This window comes from Ceratotherium simum, chromosome 22, assembly GCF_057802395.1.
Source record: "Ceratotherium simum simum isolate JZ-2026a chromosome 22, ASM5780239v1, whole genome shotgun sequence".
Taxonomy (NCBI): Eukaryota; Metazoa; Chordata; class Mammalia; order Perissodactyla; family Rhinocerotidae; genus Ceratotherium; species Ceratotherium simum.
Genome location: NC_141921.1, coordinates 8,379,205 through 8,394,347, shown reverse-complemented (window position 1 = coordinate 8,394,347; position 15,143 = coordinate 8,379,205). Strand labels below are relative to the sequence as shown.

The window sequence follows — 15,143 nt, the reverse complement described above, 5'->3', positions numbered from 1 at the left end:
GACACATTATTATCACCCAAAGTCCATAATTTACATTAGGGTTGACTCTTGGTGTTGTACATTCTATGGGTTTGCACAAATTCACAATGACATGTATCCACCATTATAGTATCACACAGAGTAGTTTTACTGCCCTACTAATCTACGTCTTGTCTCTATACATTTGTCTATTCTGGGTATTTCATATAAATGGAATCATACAATATGTGGCCTTTTGTATCGGGCTTCTTTCACTTAGCATAATTTTTCAAGATTCATCTATGTTGTAGCATGTATCTGTACTTTATTCCTTTTTACAATAATATTCCACTTATCAATATATCATATTTTGTTTATCCATTCATCAGTTGATGGACATTTGGATTGTTTCTATGTTTTGGCTATTAAGAATAATGCTGTTATGAATATTCATGGAGACATTTATGTGTGGACATATGTTTTCAATTCTCTTGGTATATATCTAGGAGTAAAATTGTCCAAGTTTAACTTTTGAGAAACTGTCAAACTGTTTTCCAAAGCTACTCTATCTATCTATCTATCTATCTATCTATCTATCTATCTATCTATCTATCTATCTATTTTTGTGAGGAAGATCAGCCCTGAGCTAACATCTGATGCCAATCCTTCTCTTTTTGCCAAGGAAGATTGGCCCTGGCTTAACATCTATGCCCATCTTCCTCTACTTTATATGGGACGTCACCACAGCATGGCTTGACAAGCAGTGCGTCGGTGCACACCTGGGATCCGAACCTGCCAACCCTGGGCTGCTGAAGCAGAGTGTGCTCACTTAACCACTAGGCCACCAGGCCAGCCCCCAAAGCTACTGTGTCATTTTACACTGCCACCAGCAATGTCTGAGGATTCTACTTTCTCAACATCTTTGCCAACACTTGCTATTGTCATCTTTTTTATTCTAGCCATCCTAGTGGTGTGAAGTGGTATCTCATTCTGGTTTTGGTTTGCAATTGCCTAATGACTAAAGATGTTGAGCAACTTTTCATGTGCTTACTGACTGTCTACCTTTTCGTGAGAAATATCTATTCAAATCCTTTGCCCATTTTTAAATTAGGTTGTCTTCTTTTTATTGAGTTGTAAGAGTTCTTTATATATTCCAGATACAAGTCTCTTATCAATATATGATTTGGAAATATTTTCTCCCATTATGTTAGCTGTCTTTTCACTTTACTGAAGCTGTCCTTGAAGGCACAAAAGTTTTTAATTTTGATAGAGTCCACTTTACCTATTTTTCCTTTTGTTACTTGTGTTTCTGGTATCATATCTAAGAAACCATTACCTAACCCAAGGTCACAAAGATTTATTCCTATGTTTTCTTCTAAGTGTTCTACAGTTTCAGCTTTTACATTTAGGTCTTTAATCCAACTGAGTTGATTTTTATATATGATGTGCAGCAGTAGTCCAATTTCATTCTTTTGCATGTAGCTATCCAGTTGTCCCAGCACCATATGTTGAAAACACTATTCTTTCCACGTTGAATTGTCTTGGCAACCTTGCTGAAAATTAATTGACCTTGGGTGTAAGGGGTTTATTTATGAACTTCCAATTCTATTCAATTGATCTATAGGTCTATCCTTATGGTAGTATCATAGCCTTGATATTCACATAGAATTTTAATTCACTTACCACAAGTGAAGCTAATAACATAAAATTAATACCATTTACTTTTTTTGCATCTCAGTATTAAAAAATCTTCTTCGGTATTAGAAAGACTTGTTATGTTTATGCAATTCGCTTTTAAAGTCATATTGCATAATATGTATTTAAGGTAAAAGTCTACTTTAAGATAAAAATAAAATTCTTTACCGTTCAGGAAAAAAAATCTCAATTACAGAAATTCAAACACCATAGCAACAGAGGCCTCTATTTCAACCTGGAACCTCTTAAATAACACCTTAAGGATTAAACAGATATTTACATTCCACAGTGACACATATACGTATTTACATACACAGTGACTGCCTATTGACCAATTTTTTCCACCTCCCTCCCTATAAGGTTCACTTGAAGCACAAGAAATGTCTAAATTCACATGTAATCACCAAGTTTTAGGACCAGAAAAATCCTTTGAAAGCATTTCCTGTTATTCATAGATGACCCAGACTCAGCATAGTTAAATGAACTGCCCAAACTCAGATAGCTAAAAAGCAAAATATCAGATATTAGAATCCAAGTTTCCAAATTTCTTTTCAACCACTGGATGCCAATCTAAGTAAATATTTGCTTATTCAACAATCATTTAAAAGGTGCTAGGTACTATCTACTTAGTGCTATAAATATGAAGATTAAATGATAGAGATCCTGCCCTCAAGGAGCCTACCACAAGAAGGAAAACAAACACAAAACAAATAATAGGACAGAATTGCTGTAATAGAAGTGTATACCAGGTCCAACAGGACACAGGGATTTTATGCGTATTTTAAGGTTCCAAGACATTTTCATTCGCACTAGCAAAAATTCGCAATTCGCAAAAATTGAGTTTCTGCGGTTCTACATTATGAAAAAGCCAAACAAATGAAAAAGAAATATCAGGCCACTATGGGCTAGATGATAATGCAGTTTATTAGTGGCAGGAGGATTGGAACTCAGATTCCCTACACCATAGTGCAATGATCTTTCCACTCTCACAAACTCACTAATTGCCAATTGAGTACTGTCAGTTTGATTAAAACCTGTAACACTGCATCCCTAGATTCAGAAAACATTTTTTAAAAATCAGCTATAACCTCGTTTAGAAGGAAACCACCAAGAAATTAGCTGGCAGATATTACAAATTGATGACATAAATCTGTTTTAAAGCAGGAGTTCTATTTTGTACTTTTTGTGCAAACTATTTTCAGCCTCCTTTTTAACAAATAAGGGAGAATTTACAGCCAAATCATAGAGATCCTCTCATAATAATCCCCTTGAGAAAGTACATATTTAGGTCAACATTAATACTTGAAATACTCAGAAATACTTGGATAACTTCACCTTTGCAAATGCCTTCAGTTATAAATAATCTCATTGATTTACAGATTTTTCTTTTTTAATTCAGTCATTCATTAAGCACACCTAATCTGTGACAGATTCAATGGTAGGCCCAGAAATAAAAAGATGAATTCAAAACTTTTCCTGTTCTTAAGGTGCGCTTAGTCTAACAGGGGAAATAAATAAGTAAACAAGTAATTGCAAATGAGTGTGGTAAATGCTATGACAGATATATGTTCACAGGGAGAGGAAGAGCTCAGGAAAGAGACACCTAACCTGAATACCCACAAATTTGACTATCCAGATTGAATAACCAACTGGCTCACAACATTTGGCTTCAGATTACTTTTGACAATTTCAACAAATCAATTTCCTCCCTTCATAGGACAAAGATTGGCTATAAGTGAAGTCACTCAAAAAACAAAAGCATCATAGTCTCTAAAGCCAGTTCCTAGAAATCTAGAATAACTTTTGAGCAACAGAAGATATGTATATCAACAACAAAGATGACTAATTTGAAGGAGTCAACATTCATTTAAATTTATGACATGTATGCATGTTAATATATCAATCACAATTCCTTAGTCATGCTTCACATATTGCTCCATTCATGATATACAAAAATCAGTTACAATATTTGACGTCACAATTACCAATAGAAACCAAGACTTTTAACACATTTTACTATTTATGAAATTTCAAATTCCAAGCAAAGTGATCTATGCGCATATCCATTATCATCAACAAAAATTTTCACCTGTAAGAAAGCAGTAGCCTTTAAAAGCATCTTAAAATTCCCTCGTTTACAATGTGACAACAGAAATGAACTGATGTTTAACTGATATTCTATTATTACTATTAGACATTATAAATATACCTCTTAGGAGGAAATATTGCACATTTTCATCAGGCAAAGGCAAGCATGTAAATGTAAAGTGCTTTTGATAACAGAATACCAAAAGGACTAGAAACAAATGGCAACAGCATATTTTGAATTTAACATACATAACCTGTAACTCTAACATTTGTTTTTAAAATGGATTTTTATAAAACTGTTAACAACAGAATCAGGAATCTCACTAATTATCTCACATATAATTAATTTTATGTAAATATGATTTTAATGATTTTTTTCCTTCATAATGATTATGGAATCTCTTCTATATTTACTGCAGTAACTATCATAAGTGATAACAATACACCTATAAAAAAATTATGAGAAGTATGAAATACATAAAATAGAAAAAAAAAGTCAGCAAAATAGAAGGAGAGGCTGAGAAAGTCAATGTGTAAAACAAGATTTCAATTCATCTGAAATAAAGCTGTAGTTTGACATATAGATCTTTAACTTTCCTAAAGACTTTAAGAGTTTCCAATGGTGCCATCTTTGATAGATATTCACTGTACTAACACTTAGAATAGGCTTAGCTCTATCAGAGAACAAAAAGAGAATTACGTAAATGGATACAAATTAATGCTCTGGAAATGTGACATATTCAAGGTGCAGCAGGTATATAAAAATTTTAGAGCTGCTTATCTTTAAAATTTATAAAATGAAAGGTTCAGTCTCTTTTATGATATGGTTTCTCTCTCTCTCTTTCTCATTTTAGCCACCTGCTTTTTATTTTTTTAACTACCTGCTTGCAAGGCAAGGAAAAAATTTATCAGCATTATTAAATATTCTTCTCGTGATCAACTTGAAAACAATTCAGATTATATCAGTCAAATAGGAAGTCATGGCACCTTAATGTCTAACAATGAAAGAGAAATTACAATGTACAAGATAGAGTCTTATTTAGAACATTTTCCTGTCCTCTTGTCCTTTCTTGTCCTCTCACTCCATATACTCTGGACTTCCTCCAGAGTATATCTTATGCTGCTCTCCCAAAATATATAAATAAGGTTTGCACTTTCCCAAATGGAGGTTATTTAATCCTAAATATACCCCCACAAATATAAGCCTATTTTCCTTTGTACAGTCTTTGTTTTGGATGAAGAAAACATTCTCTTGGATGCCTACAGCCATTTCAAAAGCTTAACTGAAAGGTTTCTCTCTCACCTTCTTCTAGAATTGGTCAAATTACACTTATTTCTTCACTGTTTTTGTTTTTAAGTCACTAAATCAACCCCAACAAACATCTGGATTTTATTCTTATGCTTTCAATTACTTCCAATTTGTGAGCATTTGACTTTTCTAGCATAAAGTTCCCAGGAAATTATTCCATAATCAATGTGTGGAATAGCTAGCTATAGCCAAAAAGGGAAAAGATTCCTTTCTTGCCTTCATCTACATGGATACCATACTTCCAAACACCACAGGCTAAAACTCTGCTCGCATTTAAAAAATTCTATTTTGCAATCAAAGTGCAAATCTAATTTGTTTTCCACTGTCACTCACAGGACTTTCCCAGCATTACTCTTTTCCAGAGTACCTTCTTCCCTCTTGTTTCCTTCATCCCCTTCCATCAAGTATCCATGTGCAGTATTATTTCTCCCCTTGCTCTCCCTCCACCCTCATGCATTAGCTGTAAAATAGATGTAAAGCTTGGTGTAAGTCCAAAAATTTTATGATCAAAATACATACTTAGCAAATTGTTTGGCTAAATCTTTCATGTATGATGAAAGATTATTACCACAATTCATTAGCAAATTATAGACTTTGAAATGTAGGCAGACAAATATTTGGCCCTGTATCAATCAATTTGGACCAGCTGGGTAGAAATTCACACAATCCCAGGAAACCCAGAAAGTGAGGTGCTCTTTCATTTTTCATTTACTTGAAACATTAAAGAAAAATTATCATTCTATAAAAATGTCCACTATTCAAGATTTTAGCAGAGCCATTTTAGACTGAGTTTTATTTTCAGTCAATTACTACTTTAGTGACCAATTAACTGATAATTTTTCTTGCAATTGACTGTGGAAGAATAGTGCATAATGCACACACAGGCACCTTAATATTTGACCATTATACTCCAGTTTAAAAGCTAAATATTTAATAATGGTTCTACTGCCCTAAAAGAAGGAGGAGGAGGTGTACTTCTACATACACTAAATCAGCCTGGAAACTAATTTTGCAGTTATTCACAATAAATAATATCATTAACATTCTCCCTCTGAGCCTCCCTAGCCTACTGAGGTGACCCTGTACAGATTCTGATTGATCCTATGTCTGTCTGTTTTGGTTAAGCTACAAGACCGCATATGAGGACAGCTGCACTTTGGGAGCAACTTAAAACAAATTTCATCTTAGTGGCATCTAATCCAGTGCTTGGTACAAGACGCATGGAAAAGTCAGTGTCAAAATTAAACAATGCCGGCTTTGCAATGAGCAGATGCTTTTGCCTTGCAGCTGTAAAAACCTTAAAACAATCCAGTACTCTACTGTCTGGTCACGCAATGACCACAAAGCAAGGAATACATTTTGTCATTTACAGAAAATGTTTGCTACGAGCTTTTAAAGTCTTTTTTTCTTTAAGAAAATGTTTAAAAATAATAATAATAAGAATATATTTAGTGTAATAAGGTAATTCAGCCCTAAACTGAGCAATAGGATTTAAGTATATTTGCCACACTATGTTTGAAAAACAATAATGCCTTGACTAGATAGCAAGTCAGACACAAAACACATTAGACAAGAAAAAAATTACCAGAAACAGATGTTTTAAGGCATTAATGGCCAAATAACCTTTGGTATATAAGGATAAACAAGTAAATAATTCTCTACATGCAGGCCTTATCTTAATATACCTAGTCTTGGTCTAGCTTTTGTTTATGAGCACTTTATGTTCACTTACCCATCCTTTGATTTATTTCCTTGTTTTTTTGCTGGGGTGGAGTGGGGAGAAGAATGAGGAGCTTATTATTCTTTATGGCTGAAGGATACTTAAATGTTGAAATATTTCTCATCTTAAGTAACGTGGTATTTACCGAGGACTACAAAGAAATTGTAGTCTTTTCCAACCCTTACCCTACAGGAGAGAATTTTGTCTCTGGCATTCAGGAGTCTAGGGGTTCATAATTTAATACTGAAATAAACTCTTCTTCATGAGGAGAAAGGTTCAAACCAATGTGTCTGTGAAAGCAAAGAACCAGCCCCACCTAAGTAAGTGACTGCACGGTCATGATCAATCCACTTCTGCTAATTGAGGTTCTGGCTTTAAAGACAGCTTTTTATGGTACCTACAAGAAAGAGAATTTTGTATTCTTTTATTTTAAATAGTCTACAGCAAAAAATTTTTTCAGTAATTTTTTCCTAACCATTCAAATTTTTTCTTGAAATCCTTTTCTCCCCAAGGCTATCAATTCATTAACACCTCATTGCTTATAAATTTCACTGGATGGTTTGTTGGTTGAAGGTTTGGGGATTCCCTTTACACTCCTTCCCAACCCACCACTTATATTTCAATCAACAAGTCCCAAAGTAATACCACATTAACAGGAAATTAATCAAATTTTATTTTAAATATCAAAGAAGGCATGCTAACCTCTTCATTAAGTCTTTGAGAAATAAAATCTAAAATATTTTTGCGGTTGTTTTTGCATTTCTATATTTTATTTTCTAAGAATGTAATTAAAACATATTGACAAAAAAGCATATTTGTTCATTATGCCTTTTTAAATATAAGTTCTATACATTCATTTAAAGAGATGGGCCAAACTTGGAAATAATCTTTTCTATGAAATGTTTACAATTATTAAGTTATATACTATAGGTATGATTTTGTTGTATTCTTTGCTAATAGCTACAATTAAAATGAACTTGAATTATGGTGTCAGTAATATGTGCCATCAAACAAAAGTAAACCATGCAACAAAAATATATCACAAGAGAATTAAACTTAAAAGTATAAAAACATACAAAATAACTGACATGTATTTCAAGATGTAATCCCTTGTATCTTAATCTACGTAGCTTAGAAGAAGAATTAATTATTTTACAGTGTCAGTATTCTAAATTACAATATTGTACACGAACAGCTTTAAGGACAAGGAATAAGTATAAATTTGCACAAACTGGGTTTGCTTATATTGTTATTTCATAATACCTTTGGTTAATAATCAGAATTATGCTAACAAGAACTGCATGAAAATATTTCGATTAGAAGTATATTCCAACTTAAGGTTATTAATTACACAATTCCAATTCACATTTAATGGACTTTAATACATTACATATTTTTATGGGACCATGTAGAGATTTGCAAAAATGTTTGGCTCAAATAAATGGTTCTCTTTTAAGTGCATTTTATCCCTTTTGGTTCATTCAATAACAGCGATATATTTTTAAAGTATATATTTTACTCAAAAAATACATGAGTAAGTCACAAACCAAAAGCTAACAGATGTGTGACTTCTAATTAGTTATAATAATCTCTGCTTCAATGCCATTAGAAAGAGCCTTTCTTTTCTTCTGAAAACTAAAAAAGCTTTCCTTTGAATTTTAAACTGTCAGGGTGCTTCACAGTCAATGTACAAAATGTGCTTTGATTAAAATTTTAGACATCTACAGTGATAACTTTATGAAAGGAAAATATTAAATTATAATTATCCTAAACAGACACAGTCTTGTGAAACTAACCCTACATTCATGTTAAAACACAAAGAGTTGAATATAATGAATTTGATTCATCCTCGGACACAAAGCTTCACCACAGTAAACTCAGTCAACTGTTGCTCTTACGCCTATTTTCATGGTGCTTAAATAGCGCACTTTAAAACAAAAAAAACTCCAATTGGCTTTTCATATATCCACCCTCCCCAAAAATAACGCACTTGAAAAACCCAAATGATATGAAAGGCTTCAAGGCCTCTTTTCTCCCTTTCATACCCCTTTTTTTTATTTCTGTTTGCAGTAATCTGCCTTTCTCTTTCTCTTTCTCATTGCTACAGAGCAAGCGAGGAGGCTCAGAGCTTTGAAAAGGGGGCTCAGTGTGTAATGGGTCCACTAGAATTAATTTACTTGCACCAAATCCATTGAGCACAGAGGGGTTTTTTTTCCCCCTCTCTCTCTCTCTCTTCTCAAATCATTTGGAGTCGAACGCAGCCCCAGCCTTTGTAATTCTAGTAAAGCACTTAAAGTGCACAGTAGGTGTTCATGAGGACCATCTGGTCAAAAGCAAAACAAGCTGCTGATTTTGCCTTTGAATAGAATGAAGCAAGTGTGAATTAGTCTCTTCAATTAGCACTATTACAACCTGTCAAGTGCATATTGTAAAACAGGATTATTACAGTATTGGTCACCAGTGCAATTATTTACTCTCTGCCTTTTCTTGCATATAAAAATGTCTTATGTTTATTAGTTTCTGATAACTGAACATAATTTCTCTTAACCCAGGCATTTCAAAACTACCACCACACAAATCACAGATTATGAAACGTGGTTGGCCAAGAAGATGCTAGGATACACATATCTTAAGTAACAAAGGACAAAAGCATTGTCCTTAATTCTTAACAAAATTTCATTGTTTTTATCTTCTTAAAATGTAGGTGAAAAAATACTTACATGGGCTAAAAAAAAATTTCCCATAGAGATTATTTCAAAATACTTTCAGAGGGAGAAAAAGACTTGTCAGTTCCAAATGGCTGCATTGTAAATATTACTTAAATTTATTTCCTAAGGGGTTAATTTATTAAGAAACACAGAAAACCTCAATATTTATAAAATGATCATTACCGATTTGTTCATTTGAAGTGGTATGACTTTAAAAGATCTCGGTTATAAAATGCAACTTGAAACTAATAATATACATGCATATTTAAAAGAAACCCATAATCTCCTTTTCTGAAAGCTGAATAAAGGCTTGAATTCATTGCCTAGTTGCTTAACAAATTATCTCTTTCATTCTTGCTAAGATGTCATCCGTGATTTCAAATTTTAAAAATCAAATTATGATATACACTAATTAAAACAGGTTCATTCAAATTGAGCTTATATATGCCATTTATCTTGCGTAAAAATAAACCACTTAAACATTTAATTAAATAAGCACACAATTTAATTTACCCTCTTGCATATGCACAGTCTCAGCTACCTTACTCTTCAGTTCTGTGCCATCACCCTCCACCCTCTCCATACTGGAAAACAAACCAAAAAAAACCAACTATACTTAAAACATTTCCAGAAAGGGCATGTTAGTTAAGAAGTTGTAGTCAACCCACTACTAGAAAATTGCTCATTAGTACAATCTGTAAAAGACTACTTATTTAATTACTGTTAATGATCTCCAGCATTAAAGGAGAATCGTTCGAAATATACGTTAGTCAAGCAAGTTGAGAAAATAGCAAGCAGAAAAAAAAGACACAAAACTTGATGCGAGTTTAAAATTTGCAGAATCACAATCAGCCTCATGATTTCAATTATTTAGCCAAGATTATTTTTAAGGCCTGGTATGATTTATGTATTCAGTTCATTTCTTGTTGCTAATTCAAACTACTGGCTTTCCACTTGACAATCACTAGTATTAGTATTGAAATGTTTTACTATTCCATTAAGACATATCTTTATAGGTTGTCAATTTTTCCCTTTCATTCCCATTAAGAACTAAATCAACATTAATAAGAACAGTGAGAATTCTAGGGTAAAATGAAACTTGGAAGAGGATTTAAATAATTCCAGTAGCTATTCATTGTGCTTCTCACTATAATAGATGAGTAATACTCCACGATTCCACACCAAAAATACTTAGGTTTCTTATCATTGTTATTCTGGATCATGTGTGTATTCCTTAAGTTTGTATGACATCTACAAAGAAAAGTGGATATTTTGCCTAATAGAAGCTTTTGCAATAGTAAGATGGACAACAAAGAATTAGTTTCCAAGAAAAGTTGGCTTGATTTCAGGGAATTTATATCCTTTTCCACACCTGGGTTTAGGATTTGCAGTAGGCAAATCAATCTTTTCTTTCCCTTAATTTAACCATTCCCAAGTGCATTTGTAACCACAGGTCCTTAATAGTATTAGAATTACTAAAATATGTACAATTAACTGTCTAAAAATCTGAATTCTCAGTGTAGAAAATTCATTAAAATAAGATAAGCTTGTTTAAATTTTCAAGGAAATTCACTCTTTTAAAGTGTGACAAGTAGGTAATTCAGGACCCAAAAAGGTGGACAGATTGTCACAAAGTTATTATAATTATTATTTGATAATTTTTACAATAAATTTTGTCATAACGGAAAAACAGAAAAGATTTTTATTTGTATGGCTACTTGCAACTCTCCATTCCGACCTTTTTATACTATCATTGCCTATTCCTCAAGTAGGAGGATAATGTAAGTGGGAGGATTTGTAAAGAGCTTAAAAAAAATAACCTCAATATCTAACTAGCTTAAATTAAAATCTAGAGCACCCAAAGGACACAAGCCACACATTGCGAGGCAAGAGACCACAGAGCCAGGATGAACAAACACTTGCATGACTATCGGTTTATCACTGGTAACTTGCATGAACATATGGTCACTGAAGAGTTTATTTGAAATTCAAACTGCTTTTAAGTTCTATTTTCTTATTCATTATTTTAAAGAAGATATTGTCTAATTAAAAGTTGAAATCATAGTGCATTTTTCAGTCCTATTTCATTTAACAGAAATTTTCCTCTGGGGGAAAAATATTACAAAAGCTTTCTTTTAAAAATGCAAGGCTTTCAAAATTAAAAATACCAAAAAATGGTGATTTTTTTTCACCCACAACAAAAATAATATATTACTACACTAGAAAAAAAATCAAGTTTTTGTTAGTTTTTTTTTAATTTCTTCGTTTCCTTCATCTATTGAATTCAGTCTTGGACCTATTAAACAACATCGAAAAGAAATTTCTGAAACTGGTGACAGAAGTTAATGTATGATTTAGGATATATGACATCATTAAGCTTCCACGTTAAGGGCAGAAATTCTAACATTTATAAAATAACACTGCAAAATCATTTCAAGATTATATTTTTATTGTGTTGCAAACTGCTTTTCAATCATGTAACAAAAAAAAATGCACATACTTAAGTGTCACTGTGGGTTGCATGGCAATAGCATAAGAGCATCTTGTTCTCCAGAATACCCCCCCCCCCCCCGCAGTATTCCTCAAGTTGAAGGAGAAAAGTCTTAGTTCTAGGCCTACAGACCCTAGGCATGGAAAGTATAATCCATGCTCTTTTTCTAAGTTGTACAGAATAAAAGAGCCTATGTGTACCTGTCTGCTCACAGAAAAGCAACTGATATTGGAAACAACTGCATTTATTTTTCCCTGGCAACTAGCATTTCAAAATATTATTTTAAATCAACTACAAAAAGGAAAAAAAGAAAAAGAAGAAGAAATCAAACTCTTGCAAGAAATACCTAAGAATATCTGTTTTTGCAAAAATATTTCTGGGACATTTTTCATTTAGAAAATGGTATGGAAAAGATTTACTGTTTTCAAGTCCTTGAAGCTTAAAATATATTTGATAATCTAAATAGCAGGCCACGGAGAACAGTTTCAGCCAACTGTGGCGCACAATGGCACATTTACAGAATTTTAAATATTTCTTTTAATAATTGATGTAGTCGTTTTGAATCATTCTGCATAGGATATCAGGTGTGAGCAGATTGCATTAACGCTGCTTAAACATTTCAACTTGTCAGTATGGCCAACTCGATTTCGGAAATATTTGCAGTATTTTCCCATCGAAACAGTAATAAAGGCAAAATAAATATATGCCACTACTTTATAATCACCGAACATTAATGAATATTTTATGTCTTTTTAAATCTCCCTGTTTAATTTAAAAGGGTGAAATTAAGTCTCCTCCCTGCAATATGCCAATTATCTGTAAATCAAACAATAACTTGGCCATTATGCTCCTTTTTGTTAATATAAGAGAAGCTAATTTGAAAACACTGAATGGCATTTTTAGACTATCAGTTTAATAGTCCTTTCTGCCCTCTTGTGGGAGAAAGTTGAAACACACTCAAACTATCAAAACTGGAAATATAAAAGAAAAAAGGGTAAAATTCTAGCTATAAAAATTCCAGTCAGAAAGAAAACTAAAGCAGTATATGTTTATCCATCATGCATTATACTAGTCTTCAATTAAAAAAAGTAAATCAACCACAGAATGAAATTTACCTTTTATTATCTTTGCTTTTCTTGATTAAATTGGAGTTATTTTGAAACTAAATTTCCTTAATTAATTATATTCAATATATAATTTAAATTTTACTAACATGAAGTTCCCAGAATACTCTGTGATAGAGCCATAGTTAAACATTATTTCTAATGTAAAAACAATTCTTCAATGAATTAAAATTTTTAATTTAGAGAATAGAACACACATTACAGAGGTTAAAAATGAAATGGCAATTTATACATTTAAAATCCCGGAAAAAATCAAATAATCCAAATCTGTGATTCAAATTATGGGCCAAGAAAAATTTTCAAGATTTTAGTTACTAGTCAACAAATTATTCAAGTGATAAATAGAGAACTTTAAGCAATGAGTTATTTATGCCAAATTCACAAATTGAAATTCATTGATAAAACATAAAGAAAGGAAACCATTAATAATCTAGCCATTAATGAAACAATTCATATACTTCTGAAAAATGATTAAGGCAAAAACAACTTGTTTTTTAATATGACAGTATTTTAAGCAATGTAGTCCAAGAAAAAATTTATGAAATAATCCAAGATTAAGCATGATTAATTCTCTTTATAAAAACATTAGTAGACAAATGATTGCTGTATTCACAACTTACATGGGATAATGTGACATAGTCGTCATTTCAGTGTTTCTAAACATAAGTCCTATCATAGCCCTACACATTTTTCCTCCTACAGAGATAAATTACTGGCTTTTAGGTGGGTGGGGCCACAGGCAAGAAGGTACCTCTTCTCTCTTAGGGGAGGTTCTTTTTTGAAACAGTGGCCCTGGTTGGCCACGTTGAAGAAAATATTGACATTATAAATAGGCTCTTCTCAGATATTCTGAGCTAAATGACTGATGGTCTCCAACAGCATCTCAAGAATACTGCCCAAGGCTGATTGAGCTGTTTAAGAAAAGCCTCCTCAAATTCCATTTGGAAACAGGCAGGGTACACATTATAAATAATGTATTTGAGAGCAACCTTTCAAATAAAATATAAACATGTTCGAAAATGCATGCTGTCAACAATTTCCAAATTAATATTCTGAATAATGACTATAAAACCATGAAATATATTACATAATAATGAGTTATTTTTAAGCAGGGTTTTAAGTTGACTATTTTAAGAATTATCAAGAGCTCTCATTTACAATATCTATCTTTCTAGGTCAAGTCATCTAATACGTCTACAGTAATCATTGAAGCTCCAGTTAATTAAAATTAAGAGCCCAATAATGAAACATAAAGAGAGTTTCCAACCAGAACAGATAAGCCCTCTTTAACAGGGTCAACATTAGCTATAATGAGCTACCTTTATTCCGTAGCTGTGAGACATAACTCACCTCTTGAATGGTACTGCTTCCTGAGAAGTTCAGGTTGTACTCCCGCTGGACTTCTCGGTGGGTGATGATCAGCATGAAGTTTTGATTTAATGACTCCTGCAGGGCACTGAAAGGGTTGAAAGAAAAACAAGGAACTCTGAGATGAACAAGTTCTAGCTTGCTTTACAGCTAGCTGCAAAAACCCCAGGAGTACCATAACCTCCACACAGGCATGTCCGGGCCCAATGTTATCATCTTTTCAGTTCCTAAAGGCAAGAGAGCACACTGAGAACAACCAAGGGGAGCTAACCTGTTAACTCCTTCTCTACCAAGGTGTTTTTAAACTTTAATTCTACATACTTTGCATACATAAGAATTTTCTACAAGTCATATGCTAGTGTCTGCATACGTATTTCTTCCAAGAGAACCAAACTTGTCAACTATATCAAATTCCAAATATGCTACTAAAATGTATACTGAAAGGCTCTGGTTCAAATCCATGTGAAATAGCTGTTCTAGAAGAAGAGAAATATGAAACTATTGTTTATGTTCATGCTGCCGTATAAGAATAAAAATATTGTTTCAGCCAAAATTCAGAAGATACTGAAATCTATAGAACTTTAATTGTTCTACCAAAATTCCTTCAAAATAATTGTGCCTTCACCTAGGACTCAGTAACAGAATTCAGAAACTGGAGAATTCAGAGCAATATTAAACTCTA

General features: G+C 32.7%; 1 protein-coding gene across 5 annotated transcripts in view; it reads right to left on the bottom strand.

The window, feature by feature from the left end:
- The window catches only part of FAF1 (Fas associated factor 1), a 487,297-nt gene that overhangs the window by 210,955 nt on the left and 261,199 nt on the right, over positions 1-15,143 (bottom strand). For all 5 annotated transcript variants that reach the window (XM_087445969.1, XM_087445971.1, XM_004438535.3 and 2 more), the window contains exon 7: positions 14,444-14,549. In XM_087445969.1, coding sequence (XP_087302095.1) covers positions 14,444-14,549 — 106 coding nt within the window. The remainder of the gene's footprint in view (positions 1-14,443; positions 14,550-15,143) is intronic.